The sequence below is a fragment of the Biomphalaria glabrata genome, chromosome 14 (assembly GCF_947242115.1).
Source record: "Biomphalaria glabrata chromosome 14, xgBioGlab47.1, whole genome shotgun sequence".
In the NCBI taxonomy this organism is placed as follows: Eukaryota; Metazoa; Mollusca; class Gastropoda; family Planorbidae; genus Biomphalaria; species Biomphalaria glabrata.
Window position 1 is genome coordinate 10912121 of NC_074724.1, and position 23378 is coordinate 10935498.

General features: G+C 35.2%; 1 protein-coding gene across 1 annotated transcript; it reads left to right on the forward strand.

Moving 5' to 3' along the window:
• Positions 1 to 7823: 7823 nt before the first annotated feature.
• Positions 7824 to 18046, forward strand: LOC106051325 (toll-like receptor 4). The gene is made up of 2 exons (XM_056011148.1): positions 7824 to 8108; positions 10279 to 18046. Exons 1-2 carry the CDS (start codon positions 7916 to 7918, stop codon positions 12834 to 12836), a joined length of 2751 nt encoding a protein of 916 aa, XP_055867123.1. The 5' UTR covers positions 7824 to 7915; the 3' UTR covers positions 12837 to 18046.
• Positions 18047 to 23378: the final 5332 nt, after the last annotated feature.

The window sequence follows — 23378 nt, forward strand, 5'->3', positions numbered from 1 at the left end:
CCATATCTAATCCATGGTGCTAACGGACCGTTCGCAACCTCTGCCTTAAGAGCAGTTAATCAACATATTAAAGAAAAAAAAGTAATGGAAATAGTATTAAACGCCTTGACGCGTATTTCGGGATTTTATTATGGTCAAAAAAGGTTGAGGATCAGCGAGCATCAATGACTTCAAATAAGTGGAAACTATGAAAGTAATCTTTAAAAGTATGTTACGAAGTAGTCAGCTTCAGAAATTAAAATTTGTAACCACATGCAAAACAGTAGCTAGTTTCTAAACCTGATTGGTTTAATTCAAAGGATAGACACTTCACTTATTAAACATTCAGAAACTGACTTAGTGGTTTTTCTGTATATTTCAAAACGTCTCTACAGATGCATTTCAGAAACGAGGCTATCTAGGTCACTTCCTTTTGTGATATCTCATTACTGATCTTAATGAATCGATGTAAACATTACAGTTAGAATGTTTTATCTTGTCCACTTCAAGTTTCACTTCCTCAAATGTTATTCCCACAGACGAAACATTTCGTTTGTACTTTTTAGGTAATGGCTTTGTGTAGGCCGCCTTCATGAGTAAATCTACCAAGGCTTATAAAGAACTTTTTTTGCTTTAGCTGTTGAACCGTATTCTGTAGGAACACCATTCTTCAAATTTATTTAAGGCTTTTCAGTTTTTCTTTCAATGTTTAAAACATATCTTAAATGTAATCTATAATGTTCTATAATAGCCTTATATGATGCATTAAAATATTCTCATAAGATACCTTATGAAATCCTTGTATGATAACTTAAAATATCATTGTATGAGTACTTACAATATCCTTGTATGATAATTACATGCGCCTAACAACGATACCTAACAAGATCTTTGTATACTTTACAATATCCCCGTGTGATTCCTTAAAATATCCTTATATGTTTAAGCATATTATACTCTTATATGATACCTCATTTTATCCGTTTTTGTTAGTTCCTATATCATTAAGTTAAATATTACCCAGTATTATTTATATTTTACATTATAATCCAATTGGACTAGAAAATTGGACAGAAAAACTAAATAGCTAAATCTAGTTTAATTTATACACAATTAACATTTGAGACATTATTAAAATCAACATTAAAAAGATGATTTGTAGTAGCGGTGTAACTCTGCCCTGCACAGGTGTCTTTGGTTCGCAACAGCATAGTATCTATCACTGGATATGAACGAACTGTTAAGACGGTAAAGAAGGGACAGTTGATTTTCGCTCAAGTGAAAGGAAGAACGTCTTTTAACATACTAAATGGTAACATGTATATTTATGTCTCTAAGCGTTCGGTTGGTATCACAACGACTGATGCCTGATTTATCATCACCAAAGAATATTACCTATCGTCTTAGCGGGGATAGAGACGGACTTTGATAATAGAGAGATCGTCATGACCTATGACATCTTGTTAGCAGGGATAGAAAGATGGTCAAGAACTATGACCTTATGTAAGTAATGTTAGATAGATTGAAGCGGATTTTGACCTTGAGTTATAAAAATAGAGAGATCGACACTGATATGACCTTATGTTATCGGGGATATAGAAATTGAAGCGGACCATGACCTTGTCTGAGCGGCGACAGAAAGAGTGGCGAAAACCAATCAGAAAGACACAACGATAAAGGCACATTCCTCATCCCATATGCTAGGAAAAATTAGTACAAATAATCCTTCTTCCCTAGCGCTATTAGAGCATGGAATGGGTTGCCTGAGCTAGCCAGAAAAACCAGTGACTTGGCAAAATTTAAGTCATTGATTAATATGCATGACTGAATGCTTGATGTGTAGGACGTAATCATCTTTTTTTTTTTGAAGTAACGTCTGTATTATATAAGATAAGATAACCGGAAGCAACATAGGCGGCGACACTGAATCTTGTAAGAAAGTGAAGTTTTTCTCCCAAAACTGCTCTCTGTGTCTTCATATATGTAAATAAACAGCCATCACGAAAGAAGAGCTAGCTGAGTTGATGATTCGTATAGACCTTCTGCAGCATTAATCAATCTCGGAACTGTCGTCTTTTTGAAGGGACCAAGCCTGAACTACTGACCACATTAGCACTTGCAAAACTTAAAACCATCTGGAAAGACAAACGCATAGCACTCGACATTAAAATCAGACGTATACGCTTCGTGGTCATGGTCACATTCTGTTACGTTTGTCATCATCATCTTGTCCCAGCACTCAAACCACTTTCCATTTCTATTTTTAGATTTTTGCCAGAGTAAGATGAAAACTCACAGCCTGCTCGGTAGGCGGTATTAACCCTCCTTTGTGGGCCAAGGAGTCAGCAATGGTGTTTGGGAATTTCGGACGATGACTGCAGAACTAGAGAGGAGGCTCCTTGCAAAGGAATCAAGATACTACAAAAAATTCTAGTTATCACATCACAAACCAGGGCCGGTTATACAGATTGTGGGGCCCTATGAGAAACGGATTGCGCGGCGCCCATTTTTTCTAATAATTGAAAATTAAGATTTTGTATTAGAAAATAAATTTGTCTTTGCAATTTATACATACTTTACTAAGTATAAAATCACTGTCAAATTAACTTTACGAGCCATCTACAGTAGATAGTAGTTTTCCAACAAAAAGCTAATAAACATTCAGATCTGCTTTTTAGATTCTATCTGCCTTTCGTTCAACAGGTATTTATCTATTTGATCGAAATGCCATTCCAGAGGACAGGTAACTTACGTCCTTCGCCACAGATAGATCTTTTCCTGACAACTGTGCCAACAAACCGGGCGATGACTCTGTCAACCACCAAAGCATATCAGTTGAGCAGTCCAATTGCTCAGACCCACCCATCCAAGCCAGTAAACAAAGTGTCTCCTCCTTTGCCATCAGACCATTTGGTAAGGCAGCACCATGGACAACAGCAAAAAGAAGAAATCGTGGTCAAGAATTTACACTGTATCTCCGTTAAAAAAATATGGAACTGACTTCCAAAAGAAGAAACATAATGTCTGCAGATAGTGATTTAGACGAAACGGAAACTCAGTTTTCTGTTGACGATGAAACTGATTTCAATCCACCTGAGACGAAGAGGAAGAAACATTGAGAATACAACTTGGGCAGGTTTCTAATATTTGGTTCAATGAATATTTGCTAGTGGCTTTTAACAAAAAAAAGTGTAAAATATCTCGTAGGATTAGGGACTAATGAAGAGGATGAAGATGGAGATATTGAAGTCTCATTTCTAAGAAGATGTATCAAAGTTGAAAGAAAAAAAATGTATAACACATGTGGTACCTGACATTGGAACTGTTCCAAAACAGGCGATTCATGCCATTCTTTCACCACCAACAGACAAAGGAACCACTGCTAGAACAATGTCCGGCCTAATTTTTAATATTGATTTTGGTCACATTAAGCTTTAGTGATTTTTATTTGTACCTTGTTAAATTTATTTGTTTGTGACATCTAACCCACTGGCGGATCCAGAACTTTTGAGTGGGGGGGGGCGATTTTTTTCCAAACCCTAACCCTAATGCCCAGTAAACCCTAACCCTATGCATAAACGTGCGTATATATATATATATATATGAGAATTTTTAAAAAGCAGCATTTCTCAACCTTTGGTGAAAAACAAAACAACTGGGGCATCGCTATAAGGTTTTCAAGTGGGGTTCGGGGCGAAGCCCCGCCGCCAAAAGCGTTTTCTTGCATTCTTCACTGTAGAAACGCATTCTTCTGACATCTACAACTCATTATTTATCAATGGAGTTCGGGGCGAAGCCCCGACGCCAAAAGCGTTTTCTTGCTTTTTTCACAGCAGAAAAGTATTCTCCTGATATTTACAGCTCATTATTCATCAGTGGAGTTCGGGGCGAAGCCCCGACGCCAAAAGCGTTTTCTTGCATTCTTCAATGTAGAAAAGCATTCTCCTGACAACTGCAACTCATTATTTATCAATGGAGTTCGGGGCGAAGCCCCGCCGCCAAAAGCGTTTTGTTGCATTCTTCATTGCAGTAACGCATTCTCCTGACATCTACAGCTCATTATTCATCAATGGAGTTCGGGGCAAAGCCCCGCCGCCAAAAGAGTTTTCTAGCATACTTCACAGAAGAAACGTATTCTCCTGACCTAAAACTTATTATTCATACTATTAAAAAAGGACCTTTTGAATAATGTTGTACTTGAAAAATATTCTAATATGAATTTATAGGCCCTTAATACATTGCAAAAAATCCGATTTGTTCCTTGAACAGATAAGATACCCCACATATTTAGATTTTGGCTTTGAGGATCTCCGCCGAAAAAAAATTATTCGATAAATAATATTCAATAAAATCAAAGTATAAATTGTGAGTTATAGTCCCAAATTTATTTAACTAGAAAAATATCAGATTGAGTAAAGGCTAGAAAAAGGCGACTATTAAAAAAAATGATTTGGGTTTAGAACTCATCTCAATCGTGACTCTTATACTGAAAAATTTCGTTTGAATTCTAATTTTTTGAATGCAAAGTCTTTCTTAAAATAGTTATGATAAATTCATGTGAAATTACATAAACTCTGTCTGGAAATGGGAGGGGGGGTAGAGTGAAAACGATTGATCCTCGCTCCTTTAATAATTTCTGCTAAAGATTGCATTTGGCATTAAAGAATAGGGGTGTGGCGACTCGATATAAGAATTTATTTATAGTATATATAAATTATATTAGTGACAGATGTTTTTGTTTTGTAATTTCCTAACTGTAATACAAAAAGAAAAAGTATTGGTTTGTCCGATGGGGGAAAGGCGATTGCATGAATCGCCCCTCCCACCTGGTACAACCCTTTTTCATTTAATTTTACTAATGATAAAATTTGAGATTAGAGTGTGGTACGACATAATATACAATGAGTTCACATATCAATATGTAGTTTATATTATATAGATATTCAACTAATTTTGTTCACAAACTATGATTCTCCATAAAAATAGGACCGCCCCCCCTTTCAGAGGGCTAGAGTGGGAAGGGCAGTACACGCAATTTCCCCCTCCCCCAACCTCACCGAAACGGCCAAGATACAAGAAGGCGAGCGATATAATATAAATCTATATGTTAATTCAACTAATTTTGTTCACAAACTATGATTTCTCCATTAAAGTAGGACAGCCCCCCACCCTCAAAAGGTTTAGGTGGGAAGGGCAGTAGAGATAAATTGGCAAACAGGGAACGCCATAATACAAAGATCGGTTAAAATATCAATAACAAGTTTTAATCACATAGATATTTAATTGATTCTGTTAGCAAGCTGTGATTTCTACAAAGAAATTGGACCGCCCCCCCACTCGAAAGTTTAGGGGGGGGGCGGGATCGATACCATCGCCCCCTCCCGACCCCACCAAATCGGCCAACATACTAGAGGGGGGGCGAAATAATCTAATAATAGGTTGAAATATAAATAATTAGTATATATTATTAACATAAGTAATGAATTCGCATACAAATTGTGTGAATTCTATACTAAAATTCGTCCGTCCCCCCCCCCTTAGGGGGGGGGGGGTCGGCCGAGTGGGGGGGGCGATCGCCCCTACCGCCCCCCCCCCTGGATCCGCCAGTGACTTGGAGCTATTTTGCCTTGGGAGGCCCCCGGAGGGGTTTCCCTTTATTCCAGTGACCTTGGTATTTTTATTCTTGGGTTTGGATGGAGAGGAGGACAACCCTCTTTTGGGGGAAGTCTTTCTCTCTGGAGAGGGGAGATCCCTCTGGTTAGAGCAGAGGTCATTTCCTCCTCTCTCGCCTCGGGCATCCTCTCCGCTTTGATTTCTCCCCTTAGGGAGTTGGTCAACCTCTAATTCGGTAGAGGTTGGGGTGTCTGGCTGGGTTCTCTGAGGAGAACCTGTGTCAGACATGATGTCTCCGGGTTCTCCCGGAGTATTGGTTTTGACATGCTGCTCAGTCTCCATGCTCTCATCAGCGAGCACAGAGAACCTGTTCTTTAGCATGACAACAAGGCTTTCTTGTTTCTTCAGAGGTGTGTTCTTTGGCGGTGTTTTCTTCTGAGTTGGAGGAGGAGGGGGGGGTGGTGGGGTCAATGTGTCCGTCTGTGTGGCTATGGACCTTCCTATCTTATCAACAGCCTGGGCGTAGGTCTTTGTCAAGCCGAATTGGCCCTTAGGTAGGGCCAGTACAGCCGATTTTGCCTGGCTGAAGGTACATCCATTTCTTGCCTTGTACTCCTGCACGGCAACCTCCTGTTTCCACACAGAGCAGTCCTTGGAGTAGGCTGAGTGGCCAGCTTGACAGTTTGGGCACTTGAACTGGGCTGTGCAGCCCTTGTCCTCATGACCCTCTCCAGCACCTCTGGCACACACAGTGTTCCTCTTGCAGACTGCCGCGCCGTGTCCATAACCCTGGCACTTGAAGCACCTCATGGGGTTAGGTATGTAGGGCCTCACTGGAACTCGTAGGAATCCTGCCTTCACATACTCTGGCGGTGTCCTAGTTCCGAATGTGAGGATAATAGTGGCGGTTTTGACCTCCTCACCATCCCTGCGCCTAACTGTTAAGTGTCGTCAACGATGAAAATATTTTAGTTGTTTCTGAGTGGAAAATAAACTACATTCTAGGTGAAAAGTTGAGAACACGTTTGATGGCTTAAAGTCACTTTTACATGTGTCAATGAATAAATTAATAAAGTCAACCAGTAACAGTTTTAAAAAAACCCCACTGAGATCGACATTTTTAAAAGTTACATTAAATGTAAAACATAAAAAAAAACTATGCTGCGAAAGTTAATAATTATAATATTTCACTTTAAAGTGTGAATAAATTAAAATGTCAAACATGTCATTCGCATGTTAAGATGTGCTATATCTATTGTAAATAATTTGATTTTGTGTACTTGCTTTTGTAAATACCATTAAGAGTTCATCATTTTTATCATAATACTTTATCTGTTTATTAAATTGCTAAACTTCAGCTTGGGTTGTTAACTAATGTAAGTTTACTTATTGTTAACATAATTAGTGTTCTTGTTGAACAATTACCGTTTATTTACTGTTTAGTTGAATAACATTTATTCGGTGATCGTAGTTCTTTATCTTATTACCTTTTGGCTTTGGTTCCCGCTTTATACTGTTCAGGGTGGGGATAATTGATGTCATACCCTATCTAACCAAATAACCCACCTGACAATATATATATATATATATATATATATATACCCTAACCCCCCCCATCCCGAAAAAGAATCCTGGCTACGCCCATGGTCTGTAATATATAAGATACGATGTGTAACTGCCTCGAGAAATAGACAACAGCCTTGGCTATGTCAACGGCGCTTTTGATTGCTTGTAAATAAAAATAAGACCAATAGGTCTCTCAACCTCTAAAACAGTGGTTATCATCATAAATTGTTAAATCTATAAGACCCTGGTGCACTATAGGAGTCATCGGAAGACGCATAATGATACACTATGGTAAAACCGTCATTTAATTAACCATGTTCTAGTGGAAGCCGGTGTAGGCAGTGCAGATGAACTATTTAACGTCCACAGAAAATAAAATAAAAATAAAAGAAGAGCCCCTAGCATCAAATGGCTTCTGAAAGAAAGCTAACAAGCTTTCACAAATGTCACTGGACAATCCTTTGAGACCCAATAGAAAGATTTCTTCTAAGTAACTTTTTAAAAGTAATTTAACATAGTATTTTTAGTATTTATTATTTCTTATCGAGACATAATTATCATAGGAGAGAATTAAAAATCTAATGAATGACCCGGAACTTAAGACCATGTAGGCCTATATAATTGAACTAGGAAGTAAATTTCACGTTCTATAGGACCAATATACATCTAGCAAGACATCATTATAAAATAGTAGTCTCAAAATAAAAACAACTATTGTATTACTTCTGTTGAATAATGAAGACCTAGTGTCAACCTTATGCGAACTGCGATTCTTCTGAATTTTAAAATGGCCACTTTTCTCATTGGGAAAATACTTGTTATTATTGTGTGTAATATACTTGGCCATCAATGTTCTTTCATAGCAAGTGAGTCAAAGGACGAGTATCTCGATGCTATTCAGAACGTGGAAGCTCTTGACAGCAGAGAATTTAACCGGTATAGAAGAAAAGGTTTGTATTGCTTTTGAAAGTAACTAAATAAAATAGTTTAAATATTGCTTAAATGCATTTTGTATTGATAAGACACTCAAAGATAGACTCCTACCTTCGATACAGCCAATCAGTTGCATCAGATCAGCTGTGTTCATTTTATCAACCACAGTCACACTGAAATCAATGATGGTCTTGTACTTCGATTACAAACATTAGATATGAAAATGTAACTTACGATTGTAGTAAATAAACAAGTCTGCTCAATTTGCCAGTTACAAAAAATCAGATTTAAAAATAAGTATTTTTTATATTGTGATAAATTTAAATTTTTCGCCTTTGTACTCATCTGCAAGCTTAGTAATTTTCATTTAATTAAAATTTTTCTTTATCTGTTTAATTACTAAAAAAAAGTATTAAATTTTAGAAACCAACTTCGGTGTAGAATGTCTATTTAAATAACTTTGATTATATAAATATAATACACTAGTCGACCGGCCACTGCAACTTATGCGACCTCAGTAGGCCCGGCATTTTCATAGGACCCGCGCTAATTCTAGTTGTATAAATTATTAAAATAAACCATTTTAAAACTTAAAACATATCTCCCGCACCCTTCTGTCGATTTACCAGGAGCTCCTGGAAATCTCCCGAAATTGCAAAATATACGAAAAAGTCCTTCAAATATAAGGAAATATGTAAACAAAAGTTGTCATTTTGGGGTGTCATTCAATATGGAAAACGCCAATCCAATGCGCGATAAATAAAAACGGCATTATGCATTAGCCGTAATTGTGTAATCTTTTCGCGCCTCAAACTAATAAAGAATTACTTGAGGTCAACAATTCTGAAAGATAGATTGAAACATTTGGTAATTCTTGCTATTGAGCGGGATCTATGTAGGAAACAGAATTATTATGATATACTGTATGACTTTGCTACACGCAAGGCTCGTAAAGTAATTTTGTACGTAGCAAAGAATGACTAAACTCTTAAATTTCAATTATTATCCGCTTCCCTACCCAAACTTGGCCACGTGAAATCCGTTTCGCATAGGGCTCCACAAGCTTGATTTTAACGAATAGTTTTTTTTAGAGAGGAACTAAGATTGGAGTTAGTGATAGCTTCTTATTTTTGTGCTAAAAATTTCGAAAATGGACTACCCCCTCCCCCCCCCCACACACACACTGCTTAAATGTTGTAATGGGCTTAAAAGTGTTTATATATTTTTTAAGTCCAACCAGATAAATGATCTATTCAAAACTTTCACAGGATTGTCCACTATCTTTATTACATATTTTCATGATTTTCTGCAATAACCATTTTGAAAGAATTACTTTTGAATTTATACTCTTCATTCATTTATTCGGTAAATTGATTTAATATCTATGCAAAAATTCTTTATAATATTTGTTAGTATTTTTCCATCTTTCTCAATTGCTGCTTTGTTTTGTCATCAGCGAAAGTTTTGTTGTTTTTTTTGAGTGACCATTACGAAGAATGTTCTTATTCCAGATATCTACATAGTTCGATCATACAACGTGGCATCCATTCCAATGGTTGTAGCTTCATTACCCATAACTTTTCAAAAGACTGAAATTACTTCAGTTTCAAAAGGATGTTGTTAATAATAAACTCCCCCCCAGGATGGCTGCCTGGTCGTGCGGTTTGCACGCTGGACTGTCGTTCAGATTTATCGATGGTCCCGGGTTCAAACCCTGCCCGCTCCCATCCCCCGTCGTCCTGCGGGAGGTTTGGACTAGGAAGTAATTATCTTCAACTCTGAAGGAACATCCGAAACATGTAAAACATTTAACAAACATTTTAACAAACTCCAGAATTCTAATCTCACTGAAGCTCTCTATTACTATCACTTCCATTGTATCAACCTCTAATAGCCTCGCTACTACCGTGTTATAAGAAGCACGACAAGTCAAACATAAATACAAATTACTGTTAACGTGACGTAATCTTTTCTTATTATTTATCCTGTTGATACATTAATATCTATTTGTGGTGGTCTAGTATGGTCACATTAAGTGTGTATTTTTTCAAAGCAGGTCAATTAATTTATTGTAATATGATCTGACAATAAAGAGTAATGTTAGATGAAATTATTGGACAAAGTAACTTTCAAAAAATGTAGGCCTATATATTCTAACTAAATCTTATAATATTTATTATTAAACAGGTACATTGGAGCACAACAAACAGGTTTATAAAGACAAATCATCAAAAAATACGAAGAATGTAATTTTAAAAGACATCAACATCTCTATCAACGTAGGCTCCGAGTGTCATGTATATAATCTCACTGTTGACTGTTCAAAGCTACATCTAAAGGAAATAAATTCTTCCTGGTTTACGAATAACACGGAGATGATTTTACTGAACGACAATCTCCTGACTCGACTCGTCAATTCAACATTTGTACACTTAAGTCATTTAACTCATTTAGATCTCTCAAACAATGAGATTTCACTCATTGATCTTCTCGCATTTGACGGTTTGACCAGTTTGAAATATTTAAGCCTACGTCACAATAGCATCTCTTTTAACGAGGTTTCCACTAACATTTTAAAACCTTTAAATAATTTGCAGCTATTGAATCTAATACAGCAGCCTAGTGCTGGAATAACCGATGTTCCAGTTTCATTGTTGCAATCATTGACAAAGTTACGCACTCTGGCGATTAATACATTTAATTCTACTCTCTACTTTGGGCCTGAGTTCCTTAACTTAACGCATCTGGAAGTATTAGAGATTACTGGATCAACAAGAAACGTAACTGAGTCATCCTTTAAAAATGTCAATGGCTTAAAAGAGCTGATTGTACGAGACATGCCATTATTGAAACGAATGGATGACAAAGTATTTGTACATTTAGACAAACTAACGAGTCTTACACTGGCGTATGTTTCAATAGATTTGCAGAGGGTTTTAGCTTTGTTGTGGCCGTTTAAGGGAAGATCAATGTCTGAGATTTATTTACAAGGCGTTACTACGACATTGTATTTGCCTAATCTAATGAAAAACGGCTATATCACTAAAAAAGACTTGATGTATGTAACAGACATCTGTTTAGACACATTTACAGTAATAGATTGTAATATATATTACATAACGGCGGATGCCTTTTCAAACAGAACAACATGGGATCGTTGTCTGCGTAATATGTATATATCAAGAAACCCATTCATTGGAAGTTCATTTGTTTTCTTTCCACTAGTCCTACTACAGAACTTGACTAAACTTACTGTTAGTGAAGGTATAAGAACATGTCAGACGTTTTCTCCGTTCCCACGTTTAAGTTTTATGGAATATTTCTTTCAAGACATTTCAATCCACAATTTATCTTTTGATGGTCAAACGAAATTTAAAAACAATTTAGCAAATCAAGAACTTAGCATTCTGAATGGCACTTTCTATTTATATGTCTCTAAGAGTTTAATTATTTGGAATTTAAAACGATTGGTGCCTGGTTTATCATTACAACTGGACGTCACTTTTTGTGGAGCTGATAACCTTCAATACATTGATATATCAGACAGCGGTTTTCACACATTTACTGGACATATTCGCGGTTTATCGTCAGTCAAAACTGCAATAATCTCAGGGAATGATATCTCTATTCTTTCTGAATACTTTCTAGATGAAATATATGGCTTAGAGAATTTGGCTGTGTCTAAATGTCAGCTTGATAGAAATTTTATCGCACTGAAAAGTGCTCGTATCCTACAGAATATAACAAAACTAAAAGTGCTTGATATTTCCAACAACTCGCTAAATGGTTTAAGCAAAGGAACTTTCTCTCGAAATTCAGAACTAACATATTTAAGTTTATCTGGCAATCAGTTCAAAGACATTCCGTTTGATTTAAAATTTACTCCGAATCTTAAAATTTTAGATTTAAGTAGTAATATCATCACTACTCTCACAACGGACACTACTGAAGCCTTGGATTTATTAAATTCAAGGAACGGAGGGTTTCAGCTCATGTTAAATGGAAACATACTTTCTTGTGGTTGCCATGATTTATCTTTTCTTCAATGGTTGAATTCAACTTTAGTTAGTTTAGACAACAATAGAAACTACACCTGCATGAACAAAGATGGTGAAAGGACAAACACATTGACATTCTCTGATCTAGAATCTCTCTGGAGACAATGTTGGGGCGAATTCTTCTTCTACATTGCGTTGATTACATTATGTCTGTATGTTATTGGTGCAGTCTTAATATTTCTGATATTGAGGAATAAAAACTTTTTTGTTTCGTATTTCTTACAAATTTTTGGCAATTCCAAACTTCACACCAGATTCGATTATAAGACAGATGTTTATATTGGATATTCAGAAGAAGACTATCGATTTCCTTGCATTGAACTACGCGAACATCTAGAAAGAAATTTGAAATTGAGCACTTTTTTAATAGACAGAGATCTTTTGGCATCTTTGGACAAAGCCAGTGGTATCATGGATGCAATCAACTCTTGTTGGAGAGTTTTACTTGTCTGCAGTAAGAGCTTCTTAACGGACGAGGACTGGTCAATGTTTACACTGAGGTCAGCCATGTACGCACAAAATCCATCTAATCCTGCAAGAATTGTTTTAATGGTTCATACGAGTTGTCTCTTTTTGCTTCCCACAGAACTGTTAAGTGTCGTCAACGATGAAAATATTTTAGTTGTTTCTGAGTGGAAAATAAACTACATTCTAAGTGAAATGTTGAGAACACGTTTGATGGCTTAAAGTCATTTTTACATGTCACTATATGTCATACAGTGGGAGCTTTATACGAAATGAAAAAAAAAAATTCTCTGCTTTCGAAATTAATAACGATAATATAATAATTCACTATTCAGATTAATTTAACAATATCGTAAAATATAACAAAGCAACATAAATCTCAGAGATTATTTTAAAAAAATAAATAAATAAACTTTATACAATGGTAAAACTGCCAGCAAGATCATAGGCAATAAACAAACCGCACTTGGATACCTATTTGAGAAAAACGGTGCTAAGAAAGTTATACAGATTTTAAGCAATAAAAAATCTGCCTCTTCTGTATGGTTTTAACATTTGACCATCACAAAGAAAATATAAAACACTAATCACAAAAACAAAGAGAACAATATGGAACTTACTGTTGTAACTTTCGCATGTAATGTTAAGGAGAAACTGGGGTAAGAACGTATATCTTGTGTGTATTGTATAAATGTTTGATCTAATCATGTATATTTTTTAAACGTTTAATTTTAAAACAAATTTCCTCACGGATAATAAACATTATTAGTAGTATTATTATTATGTTAGAAACGAATGGGTATTCATTTTCTGACACTACCAGGGTCGAGTTTTGCTAAAGAGAAACAAAGTTCACCGTAGTCTCTTTATTAGTTTTCAATGAGAAATTTTCTGGTGATGTTGCAGGTCTGCAGCAGTACCGACATCTGGCAGGCAACGAGGATCTTCCTAGGAATGTTACGAGCCTTGAGAGTATCTGTGTATTATTATTCTTATTATTGTTATAAATGAACGAGTAGTCATTCTCTGGCGCTGCCAGGGTCGAGTTTCGCTAAAGAGAAACAAAATTCATCGTAGTCCCTTTAACAGTTTCCACTGAGGAATTTTCTGGTGATGTGGCAGGTTTGCAGCAGTACCGCCCTCTGACAGGCAACGAAGATGTTCCTAGGAATGTTAAGGGCCTTGAGGGTGTCTGTGAAGTCAGTTGTTATTATCCCCTCGGTTGATATAACAATGGGTATGTTGTTATTTTGGACAATTTCCATAGACGCTTAATCTCCAAGCCTAGGTTCCCATATTTTCTTTGCTTTTCTATCTCAGTTATGAGACAGTGGTACGGCGATATCGATAATGGTAGCGGTATTTTCTTTTTTATCGATGAACAGCAGATCCGGGCGATTGAAATCTACCGTTTTGTCGGTCAGAATAGGCCTATCCCAGTACATCAGATGTTCAGTAGACTCGAGAACCTCTTGTGGAAAGTATTTATAATAAGGAGGAGTGTACTTACCGATCAAATTGTACTTTAAAGCAAGGTGTTGGTGTATTAACTTTGCAACTTGGTTATGGCGACCTAGGTAGGCGGATTCTGATAGGGCTGAACATCCTGTCATAATGTGTTCAATCGACTCGCCCACATTTCCACATTTTCGGCATTTGTCGACAACATTAAGTTTCATGATATGCTTTTCGTAATTTTTTGTCCTGATGACTCTGTCCTGTATTGCTAATATGACTGCGAAGCAACCACTCTGAACCTACACAATGCTGATGTCAATGTCGGTTTGGACGACGTAGGGCATGAGATTCGCCAATGGGAAGAAAAAACACTCCACGGAAAATTTCCGGCTTCATTACATGGGGACAACATCGACAAGGCTGCTTCCTTAACATGGCTCAAAGCAGGTCATCTCTACCCTGAAACAGAAGGCTTTGTTACAGCAATACAGGACAGAGAAATCAGGACAAAAAAATTACGAGAATTATTATTAATTGTTGATTTTTTAAATCGCATAAACTGTTAGGCATTTCTTAAGCACTAAAAACGGTCATTCTAAACTATACCCTGTCCATGACGTGGTGATAATCAACCGTTCGCAACCTCAGCCTTAAGAGCTGTCAATCAGAATGTTAACTCTTTCTCTCCGTATTTATTTACCACATTCTGGTGGAATCAACGTTGGCATCTTCAGTTAGAAGAGAAAGAGTTAAAGAAAAAAGTAATGAAAAAGTATTAGATGTTGCCTTAACACGTATTTTGGAAATTTATAATTATCAAAAATAGGTTGAGGATTATCGAGCATAAATGTCTTAAAATATGTGAAAAAAATGACAGTAAACTTTAAAATTATTTTACAAAGAAGAAAGCTTCAGAAAGTAAAATTTTATCCACATGCAAAACAGCAGCTAGTTTCTAGACATGACTGCTACATCATAATGATAGGCACCCAACTTATTAAATATTTAGAAACTGATTTATAGTTTTTTTTAATATATTTTTCAAAACGTCTCTTTAGATGCATTTCAGAAACGAGGCTATCTGGGTCACTTCCTTTGACGATATCTCATTACTGATCTTAATGAGTCGATGTAAACATTACAGTTAGAAAGTCTTCTATTGTCCACTTCAATTTTCACTTCCTCAAATGTTATTCCCACAGACGAAACAATTCGTTTAGACTTTTTATGTAAGCGCTTTGTGTAGGCCGCCTTCATGAGTAAATCGACCAAGGCTTATAAAGAACTGTTTACTGTAGCTATTGAACTGTATTCTGTAGGAACACTATCATTCAAATTTATTTAAAAGTTCAGGAAGCCATTGCATGTGTTTAAAGAAACCAGTCTTATTTTTCAGTTTGATTCGTTTTTCTTTCTACTGCCTCAAAGAAATCTTAAAATGTAGCCAACAATATCCTTGTATGATACATTAAAATATCCTTGTATGATACATTATAATATCCTTTTATGATTCCTTAAGATCTCCTTGTATAATAACTTAAAATATCATTGTATTATTATTAACACTATCCTTGTATGATAATTACATGCGCATAACAGCATCCTTGCATGATACCTCACAATATCTTTGTATGATACCTTTTTTGTTTTAGCTTATTATATTCTTATACAATACCTAAATTTATCATTTTCTGTGTTAGTTCCTATATCCTTAAGTTAAATATTACCCATTGTTACTTTATTTTACATTGTAATCCAATTGGACAAGGTATGCGTAGATACACAAGCTGCTAGATGTAAGAGAGATGATTGAAATAAGTTCGAGAAAGCATTGAATAGATTCACACAAACACAGAAAAAGTAAACAGCTAGATCTAGTTTAATTTAAAAACGATTAAATTTTGGGCCCTTATTAGCGCCCCCGAAAGGGGAATGGACGCTATTAGTTCAGTGTGAAATGTCTGTCCGTCGGTCTGTCCGTCCCGTTTAGATCTCGAAAACTAGAAAAGATAGTGAAAATCCGATATCGCAATATTTTAGACCATTCAAAGTTCTGATGCAACGGCTACTTTTTTTTTCTGGATGCGAAAAATCTAATTTTTAAATCACTTATTCAAGCAGTTTTTTTTTTTAAAAAAGCTATTTAGTATGCATTAAAAGTTAGACCTAATTTAAAACAGTTATCTTGTAAAATGCATTTTCTTGAACAATTATTTTGCACAATGGCAAATGTTAATTATGTTTTAATTTTGAGGATTCGAATAAGGGATTGAGACTTTTCTAAACAATTACATCAATTATAACAATTGAGTTAGGCCAGGTGAGGCGCTGTATCTCAGCGGTAAAGCTCTTGGCTTCCGAACCGGGGGTCCCGGGTTTGAATTCTGGTGAAGACTGGGTTTTTCAACTTTGTGCGCCTCTGAGTCCACCCAGCTCTAATGGGTACCTGACATTAATTGGGGAAAAGTAAAGGCGGTTGGTCGTTGTGCTGGCTACATGACAACCTCGTTAACCATAGGCCACAAAAACAGACGAACTTTACATCATCTGCCCTATAGACCACAAGGTCTGAAAGGGGAACTAGTTAGGCCAGGTTCAAATATAACTTTGCATTTACTTGCACCTATTATTTGATCTGCTGGACCGTTGGGGCACTAAACAAGCTCTGTCAACCTTCTTTCTCCATTCTTATCTCTCATTTGTCTTTGATATAATTTCATTCGGATGTTCTTTCTGAAAATATTGAAGCCTGCCTGGTTGGACCACTTCGGGGGCCGATTTTGAATTTGTGTTTCCACACAAACTGTCTTTGTAACCTTGTTTAAATTAACTTTAAAAAGACGATATGTAGTAGCGTTGTAACTCTGCCCTGCCCAAGCGCTTATAGTGCTTAACAGCATACTATCCATCACTGGATATGAAGGAGCTGTTTAAACGCTAAAGAAGGGACAGTTGATTTTTGCTCAAGTGAAAGGAAGAACGTCTTTTAACATACTAAATGGTAACATGTATATTTATGTCTCTAAGGATTCGTTCGGTTGGTTTCACAACGACTGATGCCTGATTTATTATCACCAAAGAATTATACCTATCGTGTTAGCGAGGAAAGAGCCGGACTATGACCTTATGATAGCTGGGATAGAGAGATAGACTCAGACTATGACCTTATTATAGCTGGTTTAGAGTGATAGACGCAGACTAGACTTTATGTTAGCTGCGATAGAGACATCTTCACAGTGTGCTCAGTAGGTGGTATTTGTCATGCGCATCTTCTTTTGGTGTTTTCCTTTGTGTACCATAAGAGATTGTGATTTGGTTTCTAGGAACGCACTTTTGTTGATGTCATTTTCTAAGTTTTTTTGATTCTGTTGTGTGATGAGGCTAGATCTCCTGTGAGTTTCTTTTATGGGTTTTCTTCCCCAGTATTGGGGACTCAGGCTTGGGACTCTGCTGGAGCCGAGTCTGAGTTGCAGGATTGGTATTTGACTATTGCCCGTGGCGTTCAGTTGGGCGTTGTGAGCCCTGCTGGACTATGGCACTGAGATTAAGGTGTGCTATAGTTCCTTTGAATGTAATTTGTAATTGCTATTGATATTAATTCGTAATGTATGCTTCATCATATCATATTTTCATTAAATTGTTAAACGTACAATCTTGTTGTTAACTAATGTACATTAACTTACGTTGTCATTAATATTGTTCACGTTGAACAACTGTTGGTATTGACTAAATGTTCAGTTGAATAACTTTCATTCAATGTGTGTATTTTACATGGTATTACCTTTATGTTCTTGCGTTACACTGTTCAGGTTGGGAATACGGGACCATAATATCATACCCTAGCTAATCTGAAATCCAACCATGACAGTATTAACCTTCCTTTGTGGGCCAAGGAGTCAGCAATGGTGTTTGGGAATTTTGAACGATGTCTGACGTTCTAGAGAGGAGAATCCTCGCAATGGAATCAACATACTACAAACGATTAAAGGTATCACATACAAAGACTGCATCACAAACGAAGAGATTAGAGACAAGATTAGATAAGCACAGGGATCTTACAATGATCTACACATTACATTCAAAAAACGTAAACTAAAACTCTAATGCCATATCACAGGGTCCTTAGTGCTCGCAAAAAAAACTTTCCTTCGGTGAACACTACCATGAAGGCAGACAGAGAAAGTAAGAAAAAGACAATATAAAACAATGAAAGGGCCTTTCAATGAAAGAGGTTCTATCAAAGGCAAAACAAAAGGCGGTCAAACAGACAAAAGGATAGGTGAACGTGGTGAGGGGGAGATGGATGTATGGATGAATGGATGGATGGATAATTCAACTCTCAAAGGTCAAGATAAGCGAGATATAAACTTTTTCTTCATTTCTCTCTATCCATGTACCACTTCTAAAACATTTTTATAAATTTTAATTTATAAATGGTACTACCATGCTATGTAACCTAACTACCTAAACTATTGACTCCGTTCTAAACGTCTTTAGTCTAACTACTCATTCATTCCTAAATCTAATGGGAAAAAGCAATCAAAATAAAAAAATCCTTAATAAAAAACTAAGTTTATATTAAGTGTATTAATTAGTTTGGATAAGTCATGTAATTAACTTTGTAATAAGCCTCAATCTATAACAGTGAGTAATACATCTTATACCACCGCTACAGTCAAGTACTATTTCTTTCCTTGTTTAAGATACAAAAAAAAGTAATTCATTATCAATTGTTACTTAACTAATGGTTATTTTTTTTTAAACTTATTTTTGTGTTGTTAGGTAAAAGAAATAATTGTGCAAAATTTTAGCTTGATCCGAAATAACGTTTACAAACTTTTGGACAGACAGACAGACAGACAGACAGACAAACACAAAGACAGTCACACAGACAGAGTGAGCTGATATAATCTTTGTAAACAAAAATGCAACTGTTCTACACTTAACAAATGCATAACTCATACACAACTTATAGATGTATTAATCTTTAGGGAAAACAATGAAATGAAGAAATATAATTTGTAGAAGTCAGAAGAACTCAACTGGAGACACATTCGTTTGAAGAATAAGAGAACTTAGATCACTTGACAAACACAAAAGGGAAGTAAGTTATTTTTGTACCACTAGAATGTAACTCTCTTAATAGTGATTCTCATTTTTGATTGATTGATAAAGATTTCTTTTCCATTTTTTTTTATTCGAATTTAAACTGAATATGACATTGACATCATATGCACGATCCAGATCTAAGTAGTCTCAGGTCTTCGTATAGTAATAGAGATTTTAAAAATTATCATTCTGTTCAGGAACAATGTAAGATATAAACGATACTTGTATACAAATAACAAACTTTTAATTAACAATATTATAAGTTTCATCATTAGTCGTGTTCATTATCTCTGCATTGTGTTTGTAAATGGATTAGGCTGTAAGTATAATGGCATCTAGTTTAAAGGTACTTGCTCTCACGACCATATTATCATGTACCACTTCTGACACCACAAGTTATTCAATAACAGACGTAAACGATGAGATTCACCAAATCGGAAATCTCGGCAGCTAAAAATCATTTCTGTCTAAAAGGAAAGGTTTGTATTTTTTTTTTCGAATTTTTGTGACTTCCAAAATATAATCCGGCATTGTGATTGAGTCAGAGCTTTAAAGAAGCTTGCATTTTTTTCACGTGGCTAAGCAGAACCAGTTAAAATGTATCTATTTTGTCTACTTAAAAGCAGACAAAGTTAATATTTGCTGGGGTCTATTTAGGTTAATGTTTCGCCGCATGATCTTGTATTCTGTGATAGATGTTTCTAGTTGCAAATATCCTGGAACCATTGTTACCTTTGTCCAGCTCTTTTTTTTAGAAAACCTTTACATTTTATTCGTTACCACTATGCCAGTGAGGACAAGCTGATTTCTGAGTTGGTCAAGAGTACAATTGATTTATATCTTTACTTTATGATTGAAAGAATAGAATGTTGTAATAAACATTTTATTGTGATTGCTATCTCATTCATTTCTATATCTAATTACAATGGTTGCAGACTGTTTTATGAAAATGTATTGGAAGTCTATCAAATGTCATATTCAATATTTTTTTTATATAATTAGTGCACTTAGAGGACTTAGAAGACCTATGAAAGTGCGGGGCCCACTGTGTTCACATAGGTTTCAGTGCCCTAGCATTAGCCCTGATATCTATACTGGACATTGAGATTTTTTAACACTACAAAAAATATGAGAAAATTGTTTTAAAGCTGAAACAATGCGTTGTTTTGTAAAGTAGTAATGAAAAGTTACGTTGTTTTTTTTCAACCCTAACCAATGTAACATATATTTTAATATGTAGATCTAGATCCGTTGATTGAACATCGAAAAAAAAAACAGCACCCTCGTCTCATAATTATTATTTTGCAATTTCATCTAGAATCTAAAAAGATCTAGGTAATCAATCAATTTAATTGTACATAAGATGATAAAAATCAACAGACTGAATTATTTCTATCTAGGATTTTCGAAACATTATCTCATAGGAAGCTAACAGCAAATTACTTTATAACATATAGGCCTATTTGCGTGAATATATAGTGATGAATAGCCCATTCCATTAAATCTGCAAAATGGCATTGCGTTATTTCTAAACTGTGAAAACTAAAAATCATTAATATTCTAAGACAGAAAAGATCGATTTTCCTAGATACGGGCGACCTCCCTTTTAGCTTGAAACATAGACATATATATATATAGACTGGACGATAAAGTAAAAATTATTATGGGAAACATTTGGGAAAAGATAAATTTGTATGAGCTATACAGCAGTTATGAGCAGTGTAAAATTAAAAGTATTTATAGTTTTTTTTTCAGCCATAACCTATATAATTGATAGAACCCCTTCTGTATTATTTTATCTCTAATCGTGCCTACCAAATCTATTAAATTTAAAATAATTAAAATAATTATAAATAGTTTTAAATACTAGATTTAGATCTAGTCTATATAAATACTATAGTAAAAAAATACTACTTACTACTAGTACTATACTATAAACTATAATTGTCATCTGTATAATCTAGTCTATAGTATAGTGTATAGTTAGTATATAAATAGTCTAGGACTAGATTGTCACTAGATCTATAATCTATACTTATACTAGATCTAGTCAATAGTCTGCATGCATAGATGATTGATAGACTGACTAGTTTAATAGTTAGTAGTAAAAAGTATGAAAATTATTAGACCTAGTTATTACAAATATTAGTCATATTTATTAGATTTAGATCTATCAATATTAAATTAGTGACAGTCACAGTCACAGTGATACTGAATGTCTGAATTATTTTGACTTACTGAAACTGAAAGTTACTGTGTATAATATTCAATTTTTTTTCAACCTTTAGAATTTATCCTTGGCCTATCGTACTACGAACATTAGAGCACGTTCTGCTCATTTTCTTTGACTTTATTGACTAAAAACTAATTCTAACAATTTGAATCGATAAGACGACCGCCATACATTAATAAAGAAGCCATGTCAACAAACATAGATCCACATCACAAACCTATATATATTTGCCTATGTCTATGATTATAAAACAAAGGCAAAATATTGGGAATATGGCAGTTTTGTACTTTTCAAAACTAAAGATCATAATTATATATTGGCTGAAATGTTAGTCCTAGAATTTATAGCTCAATTGCCGCCATTTTTTTTTCACATAGATAGAGTACATAAAACATATTTGACTTCCCCCAAATAAAAATAACTTCCTACTTCCAGTCTATATTTATTTATGTCTATGGCTTGAAAAAGAGTTACGTACATAATAATCTATATATAGGTATATGATCTGATCATTATCGGATAACAATTTGTTTCCGTTTTCCAGTCTATAATTTATATAGGTCTATGAACATAATATTACATATTTGGTAAAAGTATCGACCTCGTGACAAATAATATGCATGTTATCAGGGCCGGTCCTACAGGTTGCGCGGCCCTATGCGAAACGGATTTTGCGGGGCCTAATTTGGGTTGTGATAAGGATAAATAAGTGAAAATTAAGACTTTGTATTAGAAAAAAAAATTCGTCTTTGCATTTTATTTATAGTTTACTAAGTACAAAATCACCGTCAAAAATTAACTTTACGAGCCATCTACAGTAGATAGTAGTTTTTCAACAAAAAGCCGATAAACATTCAGATCTGCCTTTTAGATTTACTATCCACTAACAAAATATCTCTTTTTTTTTTTCAAGAGGTCGAGATAGATAAAAATCTATATTTGTATGCCAGTGACTATTAAAGTAAATTAAGTATTAGAACTTCTTGTTTTGGTTAAAATTCGGCTTATCATTACATTTTTATTAAATGAAAGGTGACAATGCCGTTTTTTGTATTTTTTTAATCGCCAGTAGGATTGGCGTTTTCCATATTGAATGACACCCCGAAATCATAATTTTGTCTGTTTTAAGGAGATTTTCATCAGTTTTCAGAAGATTTTAATAATTTCAGGAGATTTTCATGACTTTTTCTTATATTTGATAATTTCAGGAGAATTCCAAGAACCCTTTAATATTAAGTTAAAATGGTTTAATATAATAATTTACACATAGAATTCGCATCGAGCGGGGCATATGAAAGCGCGGGGCCCACTGCGGTTGCATAGGTTGCAGTGACCTAAGACCGGCCCTGCATGTTATGATTCAGTCAGCGAGGAAGGTATATTTGTTCGATTATTTATCGGTTCATTATATGGGCATCTAGATCTAACAATAGGCCTAAATTTCTGATCTAGAACCCTTAAGATCTTTTCTAGAGCTACTTCTAGATCTAGAATCTAGATGTAATCTATATTAGATTTACGTAAAAATATAAGGAACGCTTATAAACCTCAATAAAATTGAAGCCACTTTAAATTTACTCAGTTATCACATTTACGGCTGACTACGCCATGTTGGCTCTAGATCTAGATATAGTCTCCAGCCAAATTTACAATTATTTATTTTTTACTAATTAAAAATTTTAACGGTCAAACTAGAATTTTCCCTTGTGGTCAACAAGCTAGTCATTCTTTTCTCAGCGATATTTATCAACTGTAAAATTTCTAGAAAAATTGTCGAACCGTTTTTTAAGATCAGCTGTCTATCCACCCACCAAGGTAACATAAAAGAGTGACTTGAATAGAGGTATTGTATAAATACATTTAAAAAAAAACAAAAGGCAATATCTCGTTTATACAACGTATAAAGCCAGGGCCGGTCTTATGCCACTGCAACCTATGCGGTCGCATTGGGCCCCGCTCTTTCA

Coding starts and splice junctions, on each gene's coding strand:
- LOC106051325 (XM_056011148.1), top strand. CDS start 7,916: ATGCGAACTGCGATTCTTCTGAATTTTAAAATGGCCACTTTTCTCATT. Junction 8,109..10,278: donor TAACCGGTATAGAAGAAAAG/GTTTGTATTGCT, acceptor ATTATTAAACAG/GTACATTGGAGCACAACAAA.